Source organism: Paramisgurnus dabryanus, chromosome 20, assembly GCF_030506205.2.
Source record: "Paramisgurnus dabryanus chromosome 20, PD_genome_1.1, whole genome shotgun sequence".
NCBI lineage: Eukaryota > Metazoa > Chordata > Actinopteri > Cypriniformes > Cobitidae > Paramisgurnus > Paramisgurnus dabryanus.
Genome location: NC_133356.1, coordinates 9,415,848 through 9,442,583, shown reverse-complemented (window position 1 = coordinate 9,442,583; position 26,736 = coordinate 9,415,848). Strand labels below are relative to the sequence as shown.

General features: G+C 37.0%; 1 protein-coding gene across 1 annotated transcript in view; it reads left to right on the top strand.

Moving 5' to 3' along the window:
* The window catches only part of adgra1b (adhesion G protein-coupled receptor A1b), a 93,547-nt gene extending 66,874 nt beyond the window's left edge, over window positions 1–26,673 (top strand). The window contains exons 15-19 of the mRNA XM_065296269.2: window positions 7,358–7,485; window positions 8,590–8,713; window positions 15,849–16,000; window positions 21,008–21,103; window positions 21,426–26,673. Coding sequence (XP_065152341.1) covers window positions 7,358–7,485; window positions 8,590–8,713; window positions 15,849–16,000; window positions 21,008–21,103; window positions 21,426–22,752 — 1,827 coding nt within the window. The 3' untranslated portion in view covers window positions 22,753–26,673. The remainder of the gene's footprint in view (window positions 1–7,357; window positions 7,486–8,589; window positions 8,714–15,848; window positions 16,001–21,007; window positions 21,104–21,425) is intronic.
* Window positions 26,674–26,736: the final 63 nt, after the last annotated feature.

Here is a 26,736-nt window from a genome sequence, read left to right as displayed (position 1 = left end):
AAGTTTTGCTTTGTAGAAAGCATTTCTTTAAAGTGAATTTCGTTTTGTATAAATTGTATCTTAATTTTAATAAATGTTTCATCAACCAAATGCACGTATTTAATAAATAAAAAGCAAATATAGCAGAGTATATAATTACCGGTCCGTGCATGAAGGCGCCGGCACGGCGCGTTCACTTGCATTGCATTGTTAGTTAGAACGCACCTCATCATAAATAAATAAAACTCAGCGTAGGCCTATATGCTAGGGCTGTCGCGCTGCGCTAACCGCATTACCGCATGACCGCGCTACTGACAAGCCCAACCGCATGGAAAAAAGCAACCGCAACAACCGCGCCTTCACGTTAAATTCATGAAACTATATTGCCGCCTTGTTTTTCACGTCATACAGTACACGTATAATAAAGGCCAAATAGATTTTCAAGAGTTAAGAGAGTAGGCCAGTTTTTTTCTTAAATTTCAATTAAAAATGTAATACTTCATATTTCGTTAATTCATACAGTGAATGTGTGGAAAAAGTAAAACAGATGATGACAGAATAACTGTGGCGTCGTCTGCCTCTAGATGCAGTTTTAAAGATTGAAAGTACTTTAGTATAACTGATCAACCCAAACGCCAAAATATAACTGGTTGCTTACCAGCATTTAAACCTCATAAAAAAGACCTTTATAGGTTTTTTCTTTGTGCATCTGCAGCGTCCGCTCCGTGGATGCAGCCAAAATAACGCCGCGGTTGCTTTTGTGAATTGACTGCACACTTGACTTTCATCTAGACATTTAGATAAACAAGTTTTTCATCAACAGTATCTGCGTGAAACATTATAAACATTGATTATCATCTGCCGACTCGACTGTTTCATCACATCCTCTATACACGGAGAGTCTGCTTTATTAACGGCTTTTCCTTCGCTCCGCGTGAGCTAAACGTTTCCGCTTTTTATTTTTTACTCGCATATATTTCTACATATTTTCGACAAAGGAAGACACAGGATATAATGTAAGTTATTATAGATAGCATTTAAGTTTGTTCTGAAATGATGACAAATCTGTGAGACAAAAAACTCTCCAGCTTAATTTAGCCAAAATAATGATACATTCGTTTTCACACTTTATATATAAACGTTAATTTATCTACTAATATATTATTAAAATGCCCTAAATTATTATGCATTGCCTTCTGTATTGCATTCGTTTTGTACATTTACAGGTGCACAAATACTGGCTAATTTTAATTTCTTTAAGACACTGTTCTGTTTTGACCGATGCTCTGTTAATTTGCGCTTAACAAGCCTAAATGATGTTCTTCAATTTATTTTTGTTTTCTCAAAAATATATTTAGCTGTAGTATAGCTTGTGTTAATATTTTTTTCATAAGGGGAAATACATGTAGCCTTCCCTTCTTCTATATTAGTTGACCTCAGTCTGGATTTAAAAAATAATTTTATTTTAGTAAAGGAAGGCGGTAAAACCGCATACCGCGCTGGTGAGCCACGCAAAATCACCGCAAGGGAAATTCCTTCACCGCGACAGCCCTACTATATGCCTCATACAAGCATTAAATATATTTGCTGCATTTGTTCCAGAACAAACACAGTGCGAGACCTGCTTTGGCCGGTGCGTCTTTTACACATTCTGAAGGTGCCCGTTTAATCCATTGGTTTTATCGTGTTGCAGTCTATTAGGCAACATTCCGCATAAGATGGGTTTAGATTTGGAAATACATTACATCTATATTTCAGTGGTAACAGAAAAGGTGATGATGATCATCCTATGTCTTTATTATTACAACCCCAAACTAAAGCGCAGTCTCTTCTGAGCTGTCATTTTCTTAAATGAGCCGCGGCAATTTTCAAATGAGCTTCACAAACGCCTTTATTTTCAAGTTCAACGCGATCACCTAGTATCTAAACTATTTCGAAACTAAGCACGGCGCCGCGTTTGCGGGACTCATGTTTCATGCTGTAGGGGATTTAAAAAGTGTTGTGAGGTCTGTGTGTGTGAGCCGGAGGCAGAGCGCAGAGAGATGCGAGTTGCGAAATTGCAGGCGCGGCTCGAAATGGCTGTTATTTTAAATAGCATAGCATATTTTAAACTAATAGGCCTATCGGTTAACCGGTTTCAACCGGCTAATGAGGCTCGGTGGCCGGTCAAGAAAATTTTTCGTTTTCGCCATCCCTAGTGTAAAGGCACTCTGCTGTCAATTGTTTCTTATATACTTCACAAAAAAACAATACTGGTGTGCATTTTGAGACAAAACAGTGCCATTGATAAATGTTAAGATGTGCCAGTGCAAGATGTTTTTAAATGAAGGCAGCTCAAATCTGCATTTTAGTCTGAAACTAGAATAAACTCTATCTGGGAAACGTCCCATTATATTACAGTTGCGGTGTAGCGTAGCAATGCTAATGAGTGCTATACACCGAAGAAAGTTCTTGGTGACAGCAGATGTGAAGAAGTCTCTGTGGTGTACTGGGACTTTATGAACGATAATGCAGAATTATTTCAATGCTGTTGTAAACACTTTATGTGTGAGTGTCACCCTATGGCGATTGATTTTGATTGGCTGAGGCATCGTTCTCGCTCTGACAGATGCTCATCGTAACCTTCACACATCTGTGGTATCATTACTATAAACCTGCACGTGCCAGACAGAAAACAACCAGTCAGATGAGAGAGGTGTGTGTGTATAGTTTAGCAGTCATTTAGCAGACCAATGCACAGTACAATACAGACACGTCCAGTCAAATAATAATTTATTTAACCAGTTTTTCATTGCATCACAAAGCATTCTGTCTTTTATCAAAGTAGCAGGCATTGTTTTTAACCCATAATTCATCTTGGTTAAAACTGTGTGGAACGAAACAGTCAATTGAAATCCACATGAAAGCGGTTTGAAGATGATGATCATGGTCTCAGATCCGTCTTCATTAATGTCGTGTTGCTTGGGTAAATGATTAAAGTTTATGAGCACTTCATCCGGAGATGTTTGCACTGTATCTCCTGCTGGTGTCATCTCCCCATGCTTTCATTATATGCTAATAAATAGAAGCTTTACTCTGGCTGTGTATTTGTGATTTAAAATGCTCTCTGCTCCGATCCAACCCATAAACAACTTTAATCGCAGTACTGGCTTTTATATTTGTGGAAGTAAATGTTAGTGGTTTTAGTGGCTGTGACAAACTCACTGTCACAGTCCATACAGGTGTCAGATTGATTTCTTCAGGACTGAGCATGCAGAGAGTTCTGGATGGGGGCCGGCATACCGAATCCCCCAAATCTTCAGACTTTATGATATTTTTCCCATTGTTCCACGACCCTGTAACAGGCCTTGAATTTTTTTATTGGGTAAATAAGGTCAGAGTTTTAAAACAATTCATTTCAGTCTATGCCGTTAATTAAATAAAGCAGATGAAGATCAGCTCACAGTTTCTGCACCTCTGCCCCTTCATAACATCATTAAGTTAATGGGTTTTGAAGGACACACGTGTTGTAAAACTACTTGTAAAGGATGAGAAACAGAAGCATGTGGAGAATGTTAATTTGACGGTGAGCTGAATGTGTGAATGCTCCTAACACCTCCTCTCATTTCTGCTTCTGTTTATCCAATATTGCTCACTGCTTTCTTTTGTAATGTTTCACTGTTATGTAACTTCGGCAGTAATTTGTTGTAGTGTGAATTGGCTGAGATACACAAGCGTGTAGAAATCGTACTGTATCACAAGAGTATTGCTGATATGGATCTTTAATAATATTTGAGGTCAGTGGTAGATGTTCTTTGGGTTTCTAGAAGATTCATTTCTTGGTTTGCTTCTGTATTTCTGCAGCCCTGGAGGTACAAGAATAAAAGTAGAAACTTCAGTCTGTGGTCTCGCCAGCTGTGTGCTGTTCGTATGTGAGATGAGCTGTCAGTTAAGTCTCTCAGCTGTGATGTTTAATCCTCTGTATAGTTTTAACCGTTTAATCTTCTGAGATTAAAGGCCACAGTTTGACTTTTCTCTTTGCCATTAAAAGAGTGTAGCCTGTGGGATCTGTTCCGCAATAAAGTGCAAATGTTATAGTCTTTATTTTGTGTACTGCCAACAAGATTTTCTCAGTTTACAGAAGTCATCTCTCTCTTTCTCCCTCTCTGTTTCTGGAGTGTTATATTTTCTTTGCATTACTACAATGCATTCAGTTCTTTATTTATGTATTTTTAAAATAATGCTTTATGGGTGACATTAATGATTTCCAAAAAGTAAAAATACACAATAAAGATAACTTACTACAGTAATCTGTAGTAATCTTTAACTAGATTACTAAATTTTTAAGTAAGTAGCTCTTAATTTGTAAGTGATTGTCCGATTGTCACTTTAATGTCAGTAATGTGAGTGATGTCACTGCGATGTCAGTAATGTGAGTGATGTCACTGCGATGTCAGTAATGTGAGTGATGTCACTGCGATGTCAGTAATGTGAGTGATGTCACTGCGATGTCAGTAATGTGAGTGATGTCACTGCGATGTCAGTAATGTGAGTGTTGTCACTGCGATGTCAGTAATGTGAGGGATGTGACTGCGATGTCAGTAATGTGAGTGATGTCACTGCGATGTCAGTAATGTGAGGGATGTCACTGCGATGTCAGTAATGTGAGTGATGCCACTGTGATGTCAGTAATGTGAGTGATGTCACTGCGATGTCAGTAATGTGAGTGTTGTCACTGCGATGTCAGTAATGTAGGGATGTCACTACGATGTCAGTAATGTAAGTGATGTCACTGCGATGTCAGTAATGTGAGTGATGTCACTGCGATGTCAGTAATATGAGTGATGTCACTGCAATGTCAGTAATGTGAGGGATGTCACTGCGATGTCAGAAATGTGAGTGATGTCACTGTGATGTCAGTAATGTGAGTGATGTCACTGCGATGTCAGTAATGTGAGTGTTGTCACTGCGATGTCAGTAATGTAGGGATGTCACTGCGATGTCAGTAATGTAGGGATGTCACTGCGATGTCAGGCATGTAAGTGATGTCACTGCGATGTCAGTAATGTGAGTGATGTCACTGCAATGTCAGTAATGCGAGTGCTGTCACAGCGATGTCAGTAATGTGAGTGATGTCACTGCGATGTCAGTAATGTGAGTGATGTCACTGCGATGTCAGTAATGTGAGTGATGTCACTGCGATGTCAGTAATGTGAGTGATGTCACTGCAATGTCAGTAATGTGAGTGATGTCACTGCAATGTCAGTAAAGTGAGCAAAGTGAGTGATGTCACTGCGATGTCAGTAATGTAAGTGATATCACTGTGATGTCAGTAATGTCACTGTGATGTCAGTAATGTGAGTGATGTCAGCAATATAAGTGATGTCAGTAATGTTACTGTGATGTCAGTAATGTGAGTGATGTCACTGCAATGTCAGTAATGTGAGTGATGTCTCTGCGATGTCAGTAATGTGAGTGATGTCACTGCTATGTCAGTAATGTATGTGATGTCACTGCAATGTCAGAAATGTAAGTGATGTCAGTAATGTTAGTGATGTTACTGTCATGTCAGTAATATGAGTGATGTCACTGTGATGTCAGTTATGTGAGTGATGTCACTGCGATGTCAGTAATGTAAGTGATGTCACTGTGATGTCAGTAATGTGAGTGATGTCACTGCGATGTCAGTAAAGTGAGTGATGTTACTGCGATGTCAGTAATGTGAGTGATGTCTCTGACATGTCAGTAATGTGAGTGATGTCACTGTGATGTCAGTAATGTGAGTGATGTCACTGCGATGTCAGTAATGTGAGTGATGTCACTGTGATGTCAGTAATGTGAGTGATGTTACTGCTATGTCAGTAATGTGAGTGATGTCACTTCAATGTCAGTACTGTGAATGATGTCACTGTGTTTGTAAGATTGATATTTCAGCTGGTTTTTGGTCGTACACGTCCACTGTAGATGGTTGTCAAACCTTCATGTCTCAATGCCAGTCTTTGATGTTTCACCTTACACCAGTGAATGTTCATGTAGAAACCAGTTTATCATCAGTAGTAACTACCACTACTTCAGTAGTTTTTAGTTTTGTCTAAAATAAATATTTTTAGAACCTGTGAACAGAAAATGAAATCGCTTTGTACAGTTTCTGGTGTTTGGAAGTGAGTTTGAGTCATCGAAACATGAGTTGTAATCTCGTCAGACCACTCTAAGCCAACCTGACGCAAGCTCAAATTATTTATTTGTTAAAAACACGTAAGGCTGTGTATAGGGTTGCCATCTGTCCAGTAAAATACAGGATTGTCCCGTGTTGAATGAAGAAATCATGCTTTCTGTATCAAATCAAAATAGGACACAGTTTGTCTTGTATGTAACATACACATCATTTTATAAGCATACAAGGACAATAACCCACAACTTCATTTTGAATGGGTGCCCTTTTCTTGTGCCACACTAAAGTGCCAACCATAGTTGTGTGTGTATGAATTATATATTATAGGAATAAGTGTTTATGTGTCTGTTTAATTGTATAGCATAGTTGTGTTGTGCATGTCTCAATATTAGTTTTGAAGCTTTTGAGGACTTTTTTTTATAACAGACGGACAGAGGACCAAACCAGCAAATGTTTATACAACACACCAGAGGATTTGCATGTGTGTCCTAATTCCTTGTCTTGTTGATGAAGTTTAATATTTACAAGTGTTAATACGCAAGCATCTCTGCTACTAAGTTAGAATAACCAATCCAAACCATACATTCTCTCTCTCTCTCTCTCTCTCTCTCTCTCTCTCTCTCTCTCTCTCTCTCTCTCTCTCTCTCTCTCTCTCTCTCTCTCTCTCTCTCTCTCTCTCATCACACCAAGCTTCTGTCACACTTCAACTGTTAGTTAATGATCTGATATTTTTGTGCACTGAAAGGAAATTTGATCAACCATTTGATCAATTATGTCAAAAGATTTTAATGATAATAATGAATCATGTCCTGAGATGGTTTAGCAAAAGAAAATGTGTCAGAGAGAGAACAATATGATCTAATCCTGCCTCAGTGTGTTATTGCTTCAAAAACAAATTTCTCAAGCCAACAAATCCCTTCATAGTCCGTGTAAAAAGCAAAGTGTGTGTGATTTTGTTTGTTTTTTTAAGATAAACAGTACTGTGTATTACTGTATGTAGTATGTAAGATTCTGGGTATGTGTTTAAAACACACAGTTTTGTGCTATATTCATTTTTTGTTTATCTCCTGGCTTCAGAGATTTGTGTCTTTATTGCTGTTATCAGTCATGGCACACTGGTTTGTACTCTATTTGTGGAAAGTCCTCACTTTATTTCTATTGGTCCTGAGTCATTGCGTTGTCATGGTTACCCAGCAGCATCTGTGTATGTCTGTGTGTGTCTCTCAGGATCTGAAGAAGGTCTTGTCCTTCCCTCCTTACCCTGGAGACTTTCTGCACCCGGTGGTGTACGCCTGTACGGCCGTTATGCTTCTGTGTCTGTTCGCCTCCATCATCACCTACATAGTGCACCACAGGTAGGGCACAAACACAAACACTACAGAGAACATCTGAACGCTTTTTATAAGTACGTTTGGTCTAAAGTGAATTTGGGTTGTGACATAACATTTTTAATGCTTTGTGATTTTATCTTTTTTTGTAAAAAAAAAACACATACAGATTTTTTTTACAATTAATTAATTAATTAATAATACAATTACAATGATTAGGAAATTGTATGCAAAATATTTGCCAAAATTGAAAATTAAATAAAAATTATTTTCATTTAAATTTTCAAGGTGATAATGAATCTTGATTGAAAAATAAAATGCAATTAATCATTTCATTTTATCTTGAGACATTTACTTTTATCCTGAGGCAAGACTAATTAAATTAGATATTTAATTTGTCTTATTTTTTATATATAATATTAATTGTAACTTTAATATTACAATTAAAGGCGGGTTCCATGATTTTTGAAAAACACTTAGGGAAAGGGAGTCGGGCCGACTACCAAAACACACTTGTAACCAATCAGCAGTAAGGGGTGTCTACTAAATCTGGGTTGCATATGTGTGGGGCGGGTCTATCAAATGAAGGTCCAGATTCTATTGGGGTAGGGGCGTGTTTGTTTAGGTGATTTCAAATGTCAACATTGGTTTTCAGAGATCATGTACCCCGCCTTTAAAAGGCAAAAGTGTAAAAGAAACTGCAAATACATTTTAAAAAGTTTTTTATTAATGCTCAGGCAATATAGCAATGTTTTTTTTTTTCTTCAAAAAAGTGACTAACGACAAATCTCGCAACTGTTTGGAGGAACATATGTACACATTCTGTGTCGCCCATCCTGCCCCATGTGCATCCAAACAGTTGGTAGATTTGTCATTAGTCACTATGAGGTTGTTTACAATAAATTTTTTACAATTAATTTTTACCTGATACCCATGAAGATCTCTTAATAAAGTTTATGTAAAGCTCTCATGATGTAGCATTACTGTCTTAAAATGATGTCCTGTTTTTCTAATCGACCTGTCTGTTGCATATTTTACTCCACTGTGTAGATGTATTCCATCTTTTTAATGCGCTCAGCAGCATTTTTAGGGATTTAACATGTTGACCATATGCTGTCTGTTTTTTTCCAGCACAATCCGAATCAGTCGGAAAGGATGGCACATCCTCCTGAACTTCTGTTTCCACACGGCTCTCACATTCGCCGTGTTTGCTGGAGGCATTAACCGAATCAAGTATCCAATCATCTGTCAGGCTGTGAGTTCTCATCTGTCGTCTCTTTATCTCTCCCACTCACATTCTGTCCTTCAATGCAAAGCCCCTTAAAATCGATTCTTCATATCTGCTGGTGTGTACTGAACTCATTCTGAGTGTGTGCGTGTGTTTTATTTGTCCTCTTTTACTGAAAGCTTCATGCATACAGTTTCTGACTTAAACATTCTTTATTGACCTGAATTTAGTCTATTGAGAGCTTTCTGTATGTGCAGTTAGGATGCTGTCGTGCTGGAGGGACCTTTAGTGATGCTTTTGTTAATTCTGATAGAATGTGTGTGTGTATGTGCACGTTTGTGTGTCTGTGTGTGTAAGGACAACTGTGTTCTCCTTTAGGGTTAAATGGTTTTAGTCATTATGTACCAGAACTGCATTGAGTTTTATAAAGTGAATATTTCGTTACAGTAGAATCCCTGGGACACCATGTGTCACGTTCATATGTATACTGTGTAAGTTCAGCGTGTAGGTTTGTGTATTTAGGTCCTGAGCTCAGGCTATAGAGAATTGATTGTGATGATGATCAATTTTACTGTGATGTGAGATTATATTGTAACTCTAATGCACATTTGTGTGTGCGCGTGTGTGTGTGTGTGTGTGTGTGTGTGTGTGTGTGTGTGTGTGTGTGTGTGTGTGTGTGTTATTGTTTAGGATAATTCATCTAGGCTCTACCTGTGATTAAAGATGCCGTAGAATGGAAAATTGTTTTACCTAGGCATAAATGAATATTTCATGGTAATGACATACAGTGAGCATCAAACACTATTGTTTCCTCCTTCTTATGTAACCGTGTGCATGCAAAAGACCGCTGGAAAACTGTACTGTTAAAGTCGTGATGTATTAGCCTGGTCCAACCAGACTCTCGTACATTCATTTCATTTGTACAGAGAGTCTGGCCACGCTCCATTGCAAAGCGTTACTTCCGTTAAGGAGGGTCCATTGTTGAAGTTTAAAACTATTGGATCTGCCCAGAGTCACTCAGGATCTGCCAAAGCCAATCGCTAACGTGTGGTCGTGACGTATATCATGCACCGAAACCGGACGGAAACAACAAGTCAGAATAATCAGACAAACAAAACTTAGCAAACCTGGTTCTTGCTCCGGCTTTAACTTCTGTATATTCGACAGTTTTGCAACAACGGACCGAATAGCTTTTCTCACGTCTTTCTCCGCTGCCATTACTGAACTACAACTCAAACTGACGCACGACCTCAACGTCATCGTTCTTAGCCACCCCCATCTGTTCGCTGATTGGTCCTGCAGATTTTTGCAGGAGAAAACGAAACTCTATAGAGCCATCCCAGACGTACTGCTGAAGCGAAATGAAAATTAAGCGGAAGCACGTAGGAGGGCGGAGCCAGGCTAGTGATGTATGCCCCCAACATTAAATTACACATTAAATGAATTACAATGTTGTTACAATGCTAAAAACTAAGTTGTGACTGCTGAGTTAGCGCTATATGCTAGTTAATGCTATATGCTAGTGTTCAGGTTGAAGTTCAACTGTAGGAGCCATAAAGTTAAATATGAAAATAATATTGTAAATATCATGTGTTTTGTGCTTCCCCTGTGGTGAATGGGAGGAGTTGCACCCGTCTTAGCACTTTCTGTAGGTAGCCATATTAGACAGGACGTGATGTGGCAAGGGGAAGTGGGTAGGGACACAGTTTCTTGACCTACATACACAACATGTAGCTGGATATACTCTTTATTCACATGGAATTGAAGTCTTTCATTTTATCTATAGAGTTGTGTGAACTTTACTTTCCCAGCAGAAAATGGACATTTAAAAAAAATTCTGGATCATTTTTGCACTAAATATAGTCGCATAGCTTCTGTGTAGATATTAGAGAACAATTTAACAGTGTTTCAATGCATTTTTTGGCACCTTTAATATTTTATTTTTAATATTTTAATACTTTAATACAGTAACCAGAGTAAAGATAATTTAAGTAAAACTCAAAGAAAAGAACTGACAAGTGTCCAGCATACATGATAACTGAATTCAGGTACTGTAAAGAAAATCAAATAAGACATTGGGTCTCATTCACTAAGCATGTGTAAGCACAAATTTGTGCATAATATGTGCATACAGATGTTTTCAGGAACAAATCGTGATTCAACAAAAACTTTCAGATTAAATTTCTTCTAAATGTACTCAAAAACTTAAGAAAACCTCAAACCTAGTACGCAACAATCACATACGCTATAATCAAATACTAGGCTATAATTATAATGTTTATAATAATGTTGAAATAATACATTTTAAAATAATTTTTTTTCTGTATTATATATTATTATACATGATCTATATTATTATTATTATGTACATTATATTATACATTATTATAGCCTACTTATTTTTTCTACACAAATTAAGAAGATGCTAATGACACATTTTCACGCTTTCCTTCCTCACTTTTTAAATCTCTGTATGAAGCGTCTGCTTAATGCCTAATGTAAACGTCATGTAAATGTAATGAGAAGTCCAAATGTCCATCACTTGATCTCCTGTCTGTTTAATTATAGATGCAGATGCGCGTCTCTGTCATATTAATTAAATGGCATATTTCTTTACACTGTAAAAAATAAATTGTTGGCTCAATGAATTATTTTTTAGTAACTAGTTCCACAGAAATTTTACATTCACTCAATTTCTGTCTTCAAAGTGTTACCTGGATTGATGTTTTTTAGTTGGCCCAAACTTGACTCAAATATAAAAAAGTATGTTGGCTCAATTAGTTTTATAGTTCATTCAACTAAAATGTTTTAATCAGTTGAATCTTACAGCAAATACTCTGTCAATTAAAATTTAAGTATTCACTCAATGTTTTATGTGTTACTTCAATTCATATTTATTATTTGGGATTTTTTTATAACATTTTAAAATTATTTATCAAATAATTTATGCTGGTGTTGTTAACAAAATAATTAACTTCAGTCACATGAAAACAAAAGCTTTTTATTCACTTATTCACTTATCATACAGACTGAACATACAGAATTAAGTCTTCTCTAAATAGAGGGCATTAAACAGTCCAAAAAGCACTCCGAAGCCAGTCAGAACATCTCCAGGGCCATTTAGGAGACTTTCTTCAGCCCTCTGGTCTGCCTCTCCGCTTCATCACAGCTCTGGTTTGATAAACAGAGGAATATAAACACACACACATACATAAATAACATGTTTAATATAATAAAGCTTGATTGTGAAATACTTTATTCCCTAAAATAACGTTAACTTAGGCCAAATGTCCCTCAGACATCACACATAATTAAACACTATTGGGTGGTTTTCTCGGACAGGGCTTATACTGACTAAAATAACTGACATCACTTAACATATGAGTAACGTACTATTGTTTTGTCTCAAAATGCACACCAGTATTGTATTTTATAAGGTTTGTTTGTAAAAATGTCCCAATTATAATAAAGACCGAGTTCTAAACCCTGTCCGGTAAACCACCTATATCCAGGCTATCTTTACTAAAATAGCTCCACTTTACTTCGGACACATAACATAACACACTTTTAAATATATCTTTACAAAAATATCATTACAAAAACGTCGAGTATTTGCGTCTTTGCCGATTAATATATTCTAAAATTAACATTTATTTACAACCACTTACCTGACGTGAACTTGAGGAAACGGCTGATGACTTGTGTCCTGTGAATCAGTAAGTGATTCCAGCTGTTGCGTGCGGATTGATCTCAGATGAAATGACCTGTGATCCAGATCCTTCCGAGTTAAGACATTTTAAATAAAAAAACTCACGCACATACTGTACATACACAAACCCGCGCGAGCGGGTCGCGCGCACGTAGGCGCGCACACGGGTACACACACGGGTATATTTAGAAGTTTTATCTAAGATTGTTATGATATTGGGACTATTTCTCCATCCGCTCCTTCAGCTCTGAAGTTCAAATTCGCATGCTGTCCGTTTATAACAAATGTAAAAGATATGAAACATCACTCAACAGCCATATCAATTAAGTGCAATCCTAAAATATGATTTAAAACATAACCCTTTCATTGTTAAGTATGATAAATTAAAATGAATTAAATCACGTTTAAACGCCACAGAGATATCAGAGCCAGCAGTCGATTTCTGATGCGCTTGCCGAGGTGAGGCTGCGCTGGGCGGGGTGTGAGCGCTTAAGCACCGGTGATTTTCTGGAGCTCTTCTGGAGCTCTTCTGGAGCTCTTCTGAAGCTCATCTCCGTCCGAAAGTGTCCGAGCACACTTTTAAATAGACGCTATCTTTATTAACCGACCGCATATTTAAACTTTAAGCACACACATTCACGCCTGAACAACTCTTACAATTACATTTTGTGACCAAATAACAGTAATATTTTGAGCATTTTGTTGTCAGGAAAAATAGCTGTCATAAGTCCACATATTTACCTGATTTGTCTTAATTAGTTCAGTCAACATTAGCCATTCTGAATGTTGACTGGATTTGAAAATCACCATTCATTTAATGTTTTAAACACAGATTTATCTAGACTTAAAGCAACACTATGTAGTTTTTTTTACCTTTAAATAATGTCTCTAAAATTATTTCAGTGATAGAACAACTTTTAACTGGACAAATTGTACTGTTGCTGCAACCTGAGCAGCCTCCTAGCTGCTACAAGCACACTCTGAAAGTGGCGGTGGAGGGTAGGAAACACAGCCCCGCCCCTCCCCCTGCCTGCAGAAGAGTGTCTGATACCAGGCACTGTTGCGCTTTTCAACCACATGGGGGAGCTGTAAGTCATTTTTACATGGAAACTACATAGTGTTGCTTTAAAATATTTGATTTGATTTTTTACAGTGTACGCATCCAGTACTTTAATATTACTCTGGTTGGTGGACAGCACTGGCTTCCTCCAGCGACAGCAAAACCTCCCAAACAAAAGCAGCAAAGCAAAAAAGAAGTTTACCAATAATAAATAAAACATTTCTGTGGACCAGCGCTGCGAAAAGCCCTTATATGGAGCAGGTTTAGGCGTGTTTTATGCAAATTACCAACCTCATGCATGCCGCCACTCATGTAGACCACTCCAAATTCACTAGCGTAAGAACAAGCACAGGAACAAATTCATGTACGTAGGCAGGTGTTGTGAATTTACATTTAAGGGTGTGTATAATACGAAAAACATGCGCAATTACTGTTGTGAATGTGAGACTATTGTTGTATTAAATATAGTAAAACATTTAATATAATTTTAAGATTACTATGTAGACCACATCAGTCATCACATTAGTAACTGTTTAAAGCATTTACCAACCTAAAACTGATCAAACTAAATCAATACTGAATTTCTATATCATATATTTATTACTGTAAAGGTGATTTAAAGCATTCTGTATTGTATACGGCTCTTTTATAAAGCAGTTAGTTCCAGTCATTGATTCTGATAGGTCAATAGCTGTGTTTTATTTATGATATAACAGATTTATGACCGGTTGCGGTACCCAGTGTTTTTGTGCATCACTGCAGTCTGCACCCTTAGCAATGTAAACATTTAATACATTCTGTTACTGTCAATGAGGGACTATTTTTATCTGTGGAAGTAAGACTTTTAGTGATTTCACTTCATAAAAGTTGCATTAATACATATTTTTTGCTGTAATATTTATATTGTGTGTTTTATAGAAGCAGAAAGGTACTTGAAGCTGCGTGAATAAGTCACAGCCGAAGATGTTGCATTGACTCCTCTCTGTTCTTTACTCTCTCTCTCTCTCTCTCTCTCTCTCTCTCTCTCTCTCTCTCTCTCTCTCTCTCTCTCTCTCTCTCTCTCTCTCTCTCTCTCTCTCACTCACTCACTCTCTCTCTCTTTCTCTCTGTCTCTCTTTCATCTCAAGGTCATTCTCAAATTTATATTTCTTTCATCTCAAAGGGTTTGTGTTGTTGTAGATCCGCTGGATTTGATTGGTCTTGCTCAAGTGATGGATGACAGAAGCCAATATAATCTGTGTAATGGAATTTGTTCTTAACCAATGACTACTGATGATATAGATCTCTCTCTCTCTCTCTATCTCTCTCTCGCTCTCTCTCTCTTTCTCTCTCTCTCTCTCAGTCTGTCTCTCTCTCTCTCCTGGGTATTTCAGCTGAGCTGTATTCATGTCGACAGGGAACATGCATGTTTTCTCAGCTTATTTGGCTTACTACACAAACATTGTCTCAGTGTGATAAAATGATTATTCCCTGCAAATAGATCGACTCATAACTGGATGAGAGAATTGAAAATGATATTTAGCTGAATATTTGACAGTACGTTTATTCAAAGAAATAAAGATGTTCTTAACTTTTTGTATGTGTGTGTTGTGTAGTCGTGTTCGCTTGGAGTGTAAACTGGAGCTTTGGGAAAATTTTAAGGAGGCTTGGCAAAACACAATAATTTCAAAAGTTTATTGCTTCACTGCCCATGAGAATGACTGTCGTTTTAAACGAGAGAATTAACCAACTATTAATAACTACACTGTGAAATAAAATGCAGCATGAAGTTAAAACAACTTGGTTATGCAAGTCAATTCAACTTACTATTTAAGTTTTGACTTGTGATAAGTTGAGATAACAAGTTGAAATTGTTTAACATAATTTGTTACGTTAAAGTAGCAAAAATATGTTGATTTGATATTATTTTACAGTGTAATAGAACTATATGTATGCTCCTCTTAACTTTGTTTTTAGTGTAAAAATACAGCGGGGAAAATAAGTATTTGACACATCAGCATTTTTATAAGAAAAGGGGATTTCTAACTGGGCTATTAACACAAAATTTCCACCAGATGTATCCATCAAGCCAAATATTGAATTCATACAAGAAAATCTGACCATTTAAGTATACAAGTTGAGTCATAATAAATAAAGTGAATTGACACAGGGAATTATTGAATACACTTTATTTAATACTTCTTTCCCCCGCTGTATATACCTTAACCAGATTTAAGGAAATTTAAAGAAAGAAGTTACTGGCCATAAGTGTTTTATGTCGTTTACACATCCAGCTAATTTAGATAGTTTAGATAGATATCAATAACATCAGATAACAATATCACATTCATATTAGTGTTTATTAGTGTTGACCTTTATGTGTTAAACTGTATGTGTGTATGCTTGTGTCTCAGGTGGGTGTGGTGCTGCATTTCTCCTCTCTATCCACTATACTCTGGTTGGGTGTGACTGCACGAAACATCTACAAACAGGTGACAAGGAAAGCACAGCAAGCACAAGATGGAGATCTTCCTCCATCTCAACCTGCCAAATCTCCCATGCTGAGGTACAAGACATCACATCATTTCATTGAGACGTTAGATTATTCTGAATGCATAATGAATAAGCTGGTGTGCATTTGACACTGGATTTTAGGGGATATGGTTTTGTTAATATGAACCTCTCCAGTGAAGATCCACACGTTTCAGATCTGTTTCTGCTGTGGTTTACATAGCTAAAAAACTCTATTTAGACTTTGGCAATCAGTCAGACACACGTAGGGAGGGAAAATAGATAATATCAGAGAGTAACGTGTATCTGGACAAGCACATAATTAATTTTTGTAACCTTTTTCGTATTACACACTTGAATGCTTTGCGAGTAAAGTCGGCCTTTTCTTTTATCCAGTCCCTCCAGAAAGATGCGATGTGATCGCATGATTTAACGCATAATCAGCCAAAGTCCGCATATATATGCGGGGGATGCATTTTTTCAAATACGACGCACTTACACAGCATAAATTTCTGATTTCTGTGCGCAAAATATGCGGGGCTTGCATGTTTTTATAATCCCCGCATTTTTGTAGCAAAAATCACATACATCTTAGCAGAAAGTAAAAATTTTTTTACATTTACTTCACACAAGCGCAGCCATGTCCCCTTTTGCCATGGGAACGTTATGAAGTGACGTGATTATGTGACGTAAACATCATTGAAAAGCTGCAAACAGTTTTTGCAAGGTCTCGCAGTTTTTGCAAGTTCCCGCAATTTCATTGCATAAAATTGCATAAATATTACCGCATATTCCATCGCATTTTTTTAGGAAACATGCTGCAAGATCAAGGATTTTTGCCGCAAAAATCACAAAAAAAAGCCTCTGCGTTTAGCTATAGTGTTCTTATTTTTCGTTTTTAAGTTCTAGCAATGGCTATTTCATCATATTAACATTCCAGTCATTTGAAACAGAAAACTTTTTGCTATGGAAGAAAACTTAAGATTTGATTCATCTGAATGTTGATGATATTTCAGTATAAATTGAAATGACACTAGGGTGAATATCTGATGATAGAATATTAGTTTTGGTTGAAAGATTTCTTTAATATTTCGTAGGTTTAACTGAGCTGTTGGCAATGTATTGTCTTGTTCTCAGATGACTGCAGCTTGTTCGTGATTAATCTGGTATTTTTCTCATGAATGTTTGGGTTTATTGTGTTTAAATAGGTCACATTAACACTCACGACTGCAGATATTATTTCTCTCATCAGTCACGAGTCAGACACAGAGTCCTGACACAATCCTCTATTTATACATTTATTTGTCGGACACTTTCATCTTATTAAAGTCACCTGAGGGGGCCAGTAAGGAAAATGACCTGAACCTCCTTATGATGGCCATTATGTATCTACAAAATCATCATTATGCACAATAAGCCATAAAATAGAGCCATTGGAGATTTAGGTAATTTTCGTTACCACCTCCAAAAAAGTCTGGACCTTAACCCCATCAAGCAAATTTGGGGCAAGTTGGAAAATAAACTGCACTTGTACTTTCAAAGGAAAGCCTTGGCTTGAGTTGCAGAAGGCATGGGATAACATTACTGAGGAAATATTGACACCATGCCAAAGGGATGTGCTGCTGTAATTGCTGCAAAAGGTGGATAAAACAAATATTGAAGTTAAAAGTGGATAAAAACTGTACTCCATCTGATAATTGTTGTGCTCAGAGCAATGATTTAGATGCAAAAAAGGTCAATATTTTCAGGTATTCTAATAATTTTTATGCTTTTTCTGTTTTATCGGTTGGTTTTATCACATGACAGACAGAGAGACTTGCGGTACATTTCAGCCCTGAGGATTTTCTAAATCTGTTTTTTGTCGAGAGATCTTTATGACTGTAAGATTTAAATGACATTAGCTTTGTTTGATGTAATAATTGCAGTCATTGTGCAATAAAGTTGTGTTTGAACTGAAAGTGGATCTTTATGTCAAATTTGTAGCCTTAGAGAGTTAGATACTGAATCATATAAATCGTAGCTCTGAATATGAAAGCTGAAAATGTTGGATAATTTCATGAATGATGCGGTATGTTTCGACTGTACTCATATGTCTCTACACAGAGGGTGGCTGCTTTAATCTCTCCCAAACCACAGAGAAACACACTGAGACTCTGTTTAATTGTTCTAACAGTGTGATAATTACACTAACTTATGTGTATGTTACACTGTGGAGAGCAATTGGGACAGACAGAAAAACACTAACTGTGTCTACATACTCTCATGTTTGTGTATTTGGGTTTCTAGCTGTAGACTGCGACAAGTTTCTCATATTACTTTTTGTTGGTATTTCTCATTTTGTCTTGCTGGTTGTGCCTTGATAGACAAAACACAAATCTCTCGTAAAACATGCCGCATTCTTTAGAATAGAATAGAATAGAATAGAATGCCTTTACTATCATTGCCCCTCTGTACAACTAAATTGTAGCTATTTCCTTAGAAATTCACACACGTGTGACACTGGACCACAAAACCAGTCATAAGTTGCCGTTTGTAGCATTAGCCAACTATACATTGTATGGGTCAAAATGATCGACTTCATTTAGACAACTTTAAAGGCAATTTCTTTTTTATTTTGCACCCTCAGATACACCAATGGAAAGCTTATTTCTTCAGTTTCAGATGATGTGTTGATCTAAAAAAAAAAATTCATTGTCATCTATACATACACACAAATTAAGTATAATAAAATGTATGCAGTAGTGTACAGAGTATGGATGAGTGCAAATGTACAGTATGTGCAGAAAGGCACAAAATATATGTGACCCATGCTGGCAAAATGAGTAAGAATGTGTACGGTCTAATTTTGAGCTAAAGCCTAAAGAAAGTATATTGATTTTGGTGAAAATTAAGGTTAGTAAAAATAAGTATGTTAACCCCTCGTCTACCTATTAAACATTTAAAATTATATTTATTTGTAAGTTTTCTGAGAGGTGTAAAGTTACCGTCCTAAATTCTTAACTCATTCCCTGCCAGCCATTTTTTGAAAAGTTGCCCGGCAGCATTTTTTTTTCACAAGTTTCACAAAATGCCTCCTAGGAAAATTTTCTTCTAAAAATATATAAACATACAAATATATCAAATGAAAGAACTGACCCTCTGCTTTCAAACAAACAATAAATAAACAAAAACAAACAAAACGGGAAAAAAACTTTTTATCCTATCTATATTTTTTTCTCTGCTTATAAACTCTTATATATGGGTATTTTTCTTTAAAAATACAATTGTTTTAGCAAAAAGCTGATGTCGTGGAAAAATAATACTAATACCAGGATCTGTCCATCAGAGATGATTTATTTACTTGTACATGGACTCAACGCATACCGACAGTGAAACGATATGCGAAGAAGTGAAGAAAAACTCAACTCCTCCCATTATATACTGACATTAAGTTTGTACCACCCCCCTATGCTATTCTATCAAAACAACTCCTTATTAGCTGTTGTTCCTAGGCCCTTCTGGGTGCTTAAAAATTATTTTACTTGTCTGCTGTATCTAAGCAGATCAAACATTAGTTTCCTGAGCACATCTTCACATCTATAAAAAAAAACAATTGCACTAGCTTGAGTAGACATCCTGTTTAAGTTCCTGCTCTTTAGACTTCAACCCACGCATATAAAAATATCATGCCAGACATAACAGAGAAATCATAAAATAAAGAATACAAATACAAAAACACTAAATCCATAAAGAATAAATTTCCATTACACTGAAATAATAGCATTTTTGTGAAGGAATTTTGTTAGAGATCAGATTATCACGAACGATTATCAAAACATACACAGAGTTTAAAATTAGTAAATAACGTTTTGGCTTCAGTTTTTTTATTAATTGAATGAGTGGATAATCGCGGTATTGCAGATTAACAACAATTAATCAGGAACACGTTTTTTATGCAAATGTTTTCTCTTAATTGACGAGATAACTGGTCAATGGCGGGGAAAGAGTTAAATCAATTCCAAAGATGTGTGCATCCACATGTGCATGACATTTTGGTTTCGGTTTTAAAACAGGCAGGAATTTAAAAAATAAAGTGCAGGATTTGCTTGATGTTAAAGAGTAAAAAGACTAGAAAACGAATTTTCTCACGTTGACTGACGGAACCAACGTGTGCACAGACCCCAATATATACACAAATACACAGAATTTGAGTTTAAAAAATATCTGTTTTTGTTAATTGTTGGGGGGAAATATCTGATATGTAACATTATATTTTGTTTGCAAAGTGCTATAAATCTGAGGACACTCAGTTGGACACTTTTAAAAAACTTTAACATGATTTGGAGAATGAAACATCGGGCTGTAGATGTTTTAACTAGTTTTATATTGATACTGAAATTTGATGTATTTGCTGTGTGTGTATATATGCATGTATTGTTGATGTTATTTGTTTAAACTCAAACGTGCTTGTATCTGTCAATCTTGGGCAGGACGCTCTTGTAAAAGAGATTTTTAATCTCAATGTGCTTTCTTTCCTGGTAAAATAAAGGTTTAATAATAATAATAATTAATAATATTAGATCCTTGCATTACAGTAGATCTTAAAGTCTCGATGTGAATCAAACAATAAAAAAAGAAAAACGTTGAACATATATTTTTCCTGTAAATATTGTTTTTGACCTTGTGTGTGCCAAATCTATTAGATTAGATTTTGTTTTTGAACCTTCAAAGATCTTTTAACTTGATTTTTCTCAAAATGGACTCAAAATCAACTTTAAAAAAGGTGTAGCTCTGTCATTTTTTTCTCAGATTCCAACGAATCATACATCGTTTTGAAGTCTATTTAATAGAGAAGGTTTAAATATAAATAACACATTTTTAAAAAAAATGTGCTCCGTTCGATTCAGTTTACCAGCACGGCTCACATATATTAAAATAAAACTTAAAAACTTGAGGTACAGTATATATACATACGTTCAGTGCCTTAAATTAGTGTAAAAAGTGTGTAGGGGGTTATCATCTGTACTTATAAAATAGATGAAAACAGTTTGTATATTTTATATTTTTGTGTTTGTGTTGGCAGGTTTTATTTAGTCAGTGAAGGAGTTCCCATCATTATCTGTGGTATCACGGCAGCCATCAACACTGAGAACTATGGCAGCGGTGAACAGACACCATTGTAAGCAACATCTTTCCTTCACAAACACTTTGTTTCACATATAACACATATCACACCAAATGACTTTAATTAATAATTAATATAATTTGTCCAGAAGAAAATTATTTTGGATGCTAAGCTATGGACATGGATAAAATAGTCACAAGTTATTTTTACAAACATCAAAAGAAATGAAATCAAACAATACACAGATACTTTCACAAATACATTGTTACAATTTAACACAACCGTTATGCACTTCAAAAGAGCTAGTTTTTAAATGATCTGTTTATTGAAAAATAACACAAATATCTGATCAATGTGTTTTATTTTGTGCTTGCAGTTGTTGGATGGCATGGGAACCCAGTTTAGGTGCGTTTTACGCGCCCGTCGCCTTCATCGTACTGGTGACCTGTATTTATTTCCTCTGTACCTTCATTCAGCTGCGCAAACACCCTGAGAGGAAATATGAGCTGAAGACGGTTACAGAAGAGCAGCAGAGACTGGCAGACGTTACACACTGTCACCATCAGGGGGAGCCAGAAGCTCCGGGAAGTGATGGAGGACGCTGCCATGAAGGCTGTCCTGGGCTCATTAACCCTTGTCTGTTGGTAAATGAGCACTCATTTAAGGCCCAGCTGCGGACTGCTGCCTTCACGCTGTTTTTGTTCATGGCGACATGGACGTTCGGCGCCTTGGCCGTATCGCAGGGTCATTTTCTGGACATGATCTTTAGTTGCCTGTACGGGGCGTTTTCCGTCACACTCGGTTTATTCATCCTTATCCACCACTGCGCCAAACGCGATGACGTGTGGCACTGCTGGTGCTCGTGTTGCCCTGGTAGACGACCCAAAGCTTGCCAAGGTCACGGACACATCCACGGGCGCCCCAAAGTCAATGTTAACGGCGACACCCTAAGCCACTGCCATCCAGATTCACCTTGTCCAGGGAAATCGATACTAAGTCACTCGCATTGCAGAGGCTCCGGTGGCCTTTGTAAGCGGAGCGGACAGAATCACATGACCTGCCTGTCGCCGGTTTCACCCTGCTGCACCGTTCTGCACACTCAGCAGCTCCTGGAGGACGAGGCGAGCCCTCGCGTGCTGCTTCACGCGGACCCAGAAGGTTACCGGCCCGCCGTGCACCTCCATCGCTGCTTAAAGCCCTCCAGGACTAAGGCGAGACACCAGGGCTGCCACCGGGCCGGCGACAGGGAGTTATCCTTCCACATCACTTCGTCTAGCGCAGATGGAGGTAGCGCCCACAGCTCACGCACCAACAGCCCGCACAGCCTGCATGAGCGCCAGGGCCACGTCTGCCATCTGGCGCACGAAGGGCACCACCTTTGCCACCACGAGGCTCCAGTTTGCCACGCAGCGCTATGCCATCAGCACGTGTGCTGCGCCAAGGACGAGCTTCTGGGTCCGGCCCTTTGCCAGCCAGAGGCGGGCGAGACTGGCACTTTCCTTTGCAGCTGTGGGAAGATAGCAGAGGATGAATTAATGGCACCGCATCACGCTCCCATTGAGCTGCATCCTCGCAGACAATCCATCAATCTGCGCAATCAGAACGGAATTCTGAAAGGAAGCGTGAATGAGGGTCTGATTTATCCTGCTGATACAACAGGGAATATACGCACCGGACCTTGGAGAAATGAAACTACTGTGTAGTTTAAGTGCAATGAACTTAACTTCCAACACTAGGAATTAAAAAAGGAACTTGTTGTACCGTCACAAGTTTTATGAACTCTTTTCAGCATTCATCATTGTACAGGATGTTGGCATCGATTCCTTAAATCTTACAAATGAAACACAAGCATCAGATTTGGAGCACACATTGACTGGCCGTGTACACACTGCTGCTTAATACGATTGCCACATCTCTACATTACATTTCCATTCATGCATTTGGCAGATGCTTTAATCCATGAATCAATTTAAACATTTTAATCAATATGTGAGTTCCTTGGGTTCAAACCCATGACCTTTTGCAATGCTCTACCATTGAGCTATACAGGAACAGTTTGCTAATAGTATTGTTTTAGTGTTGTAGTGCCTGATTCACTTATGTAATTATTAAATCCATGTTTGATGGTTATAGATGGTGAAACATTGCTTGGGAGTGACTCCTGTATGCTGCACACGCACGCACACACACACACACACACACACACACACACACAATGACCGTTTTGGAGATTTAATCCTATGTTTAAATTCAGTTGTCACTCCCAGTACATCAGTGTATACACGGCCAGCGTGTTTGTACCGAGCAGGTACGAGTATCATTACAGGTAACAAACATTGCTGTAGTGTGTGTTTGTGCATAAGAATATCGTATGTCTGAGTTTATGCAATCGCAATCAAGTTTATGTGAAGAAAGTATTTCAAAGGATTTGCCATATTTATTTTTATAGGCGTATTTGACAGTCACACAAATGTCCAAATTATTTGTAAGTACTGGGGGGAAAACACAAAAAGTACATTTAGAAAAGTCACCAGCAACCTAAACATTCGTGGTTCATTAGCTGAACATGCTTGATATATACTGTGAATACCAACTAGTTAAAACTTAGTAATACACAAAAAAGGCCTGCTTCTGTCTGACCTCTGTTCAGCTGTTAAAACGTGTAATGTAAACAAACATACAAAACTCTGTTCCAAAACCTAGCCAGCTGCATAGAAAACATTTTTGTTCACTCTTTTTGTGAAAGATGGAAAGAAAAATTCTGTTGACTCAAAGTCATAGGCAGAGTTTTGGGGGGGAGTCAATTATGATTTTGTCTGAGCTATTAATGAAATAGAAATATGAGAATTCATATTTTATTTGTCTTATCTTAATATTTTAATAGGTAGATTGAGGAACTTGACTCTAAATTGGTTTGATTCATTTTAAAATCCATGAAGCCGCACTCTCTCACTAATCTCAAAGTATTGCAGTACCCTTGTTTGCAGATAGGTGCCCCCCAAGCACAAAGGCAAAACTCCGCCTATGATCAAAGTTATTCATTTTGGAAAAAAGTGAAGTGGTGGACACAATAAAAGAAATGTTTATCATAATTATTTATTTTTATTTAGTAATGTGATCTGTAAATCAGTAATATGTCATTAGAAAATGATTTATATATTGAAAATGCACTTTTATTCAGTATTTGTGTGTGCTGTTTTTACAGCCTTTTTAGCCACATCATACAAATTACAAAAACGTCCATTGTAAAAAAAAGATTTGTTGGTTCAACTTAAAAAGTAAGCAGTAGAGGCGTCAAGCGCGAGTGATTTCAATGTTAAGTCAATGTGAAGACACATTGACGCGATTCTGGAGGTCTCGTGGCGCAAATGAGGCATTTAGCGCAGTGTGGTAGACGCGTTTCCGGCTCATTCACGCGAATGGCGCGAATTGAGCATTGCCGCGGGAAACGTGCAAGTTGAAAAATTTGAACTTTGGCGGAAAAAACGCGCTGCATTAACCAATCTGGGGCTACTCTAGTAGTGACATGATTACAGAAAGCAAGCGGAGTCGCAGAAGCCCCTCCCATGACGCGAATTTCCACGTGAATGTCTTGATGACTAGAATTTCACTCGCGAAGTGAGTAAACTCAAAATGTTCAAGCGACAAACTAGACCCGAATTTGACACCTCGAACGCGGCTGGTGTGAACCCACAGTTAAAGTTCAGAATAAATTCAATCTAAAAAAATATTAGTTAAAGGGGACATATCATGAAAATCTGACTTTCCAAGTGCTAAAATTGGGTCCCCAGTGCTTCTATCAACCTAGAAAATATGAAAAAGATCAACCCAGTAACTTAGTTTTGGTAAAACATTCTATGCAAGCATGTGAAAAAATAGGTCATTGGAATTTGGCTCCCTTTGTGATGTCATAAGGGGATAATACGGCCCCTTAATCTGCAATATCCAACCCCAGCAGCTCATTTGCATTTATAGGGACACACCCAAAAACTGCACAGTATTGCTCACACAAAGTGCTGTGATAAATTATGTATATGGTATTTTGAATTAAAACTTCACATTTGTAATCTGGTCTTGTGAAATGTCCTCTTTAACTAAAAAAAATGTGTAAAACATTGTGTCAGTTAATATTTTTAGGTTGAATTAACTCAAAATTTAAAGGCAGCCACGTAACTTACTTTTTTAACTTGAACCAACAAATCTTTTTTACAGTGTAAAAATGTGGTTGTATGAATTAGTACAAATTAGCCACCTCGTAAAATATTTACAAATTGACGTAAGATTGCATTGTTTTTAGCACAATGCTGATGTCAAACATTACAGGAATTGGCTGTGATTCATATATTCTGTGTTTTTCGCATGTAGAAGGCTTTTCATGTGTCATTGAGGGTCGCTGAGGGTTTCAGTTTTAGTGTTTTAGATTTAGGAGATGTGGATTTGTTGAGTCAGTAGACAGCGAGGCAGCTCAGTAGATTTTGGAACAGAGCAACAGCCTCTCTATAGTTGTTCTGTTACAGATCTGTGCCAATTCTTTGCTGTTACTACGGTAAATTACTGTTCTGTCATCACAGAGATGTTTGTACAAGAACATAATTTTTGTGTCAACTGGTACTAGCAGGATAGAGAACAGTCGTTTGATTATGATTCATTGGTGAACAGCTGTAGTAAAGGCAGGTATGTTTAATGTCACACACTGCTAAAGAAAAACTAGTTATGTGCACTAGTAAACTAGTCATGGCTGAATAAAACAACTGAGTGTAATCTAATATATTGATCTGAAGTCAAATGGTTATATTATAAACTGTCATGGAGCTATTGTTGTCTGTGTCACTTCGTGTTTTAAAGAGCGATTACTGGAGTGAACCAAATGTCTTTGTCATATTTTACCCCAAAATGAAAAAGAAACTTGGAAATATCTTTTGCATAATTAGAGGTTCATTGATTTGACATTATTTTCACAACATTTGAACACATCTTTTATAACAGAGTAATGTTAATGCTAACAGGTAGCCTATTTAAATTGTGCAGTTTTTTTTATAAAAATCGCACCACGTTATATTTTTGTAAATATGGCCATGGAAATGTAATGGTCTTAAAGAGAATAGCAATGATATTTTGGTCAAATATATGTATATCGTTTTTTTATTTTGGGGTTAAATGTGACAAGAGCATGTGTTATTGACCATTTTCTTTGTTAACATTATCAGTATATCTTTCAAAGAATAGATGTAAAAGATTTCTTTCGTGAAAGCAAGAGTTTGTCACAGTTGGACAGAGAAGCAGAAATTAGGTTTATTTTATGATGATTTTCATTTAAAATGTCACTCTCAGATTTGATGTCTTGGTTTTGCTATTGATTCCACAATGAGTACCCATCAGTTGTTTTTAGGCTCATGTGTTCCCATGCACCACAGATTGAGATTATTAATAATGTATGATGATATTTAAATGAAGTGATAATGAAGATGTTGGATATGAAACATTTTTATGAAGGAGGAGAAAAATTCTCCAGCTGGTTTATTGCTCAGTATCTGAGTTGTTTTATTTGTAAGTGTGTTTGGTTTAATGCATTTTGGTATCTTTGGAATTACACTGTGAGATTTGTTGGAGGATGAATTAAGAAAGTTTTGAGAGAGAAACAATTATAACTCAATTCTGTATCAAAAACATGCGTCTGATTTCTTTAT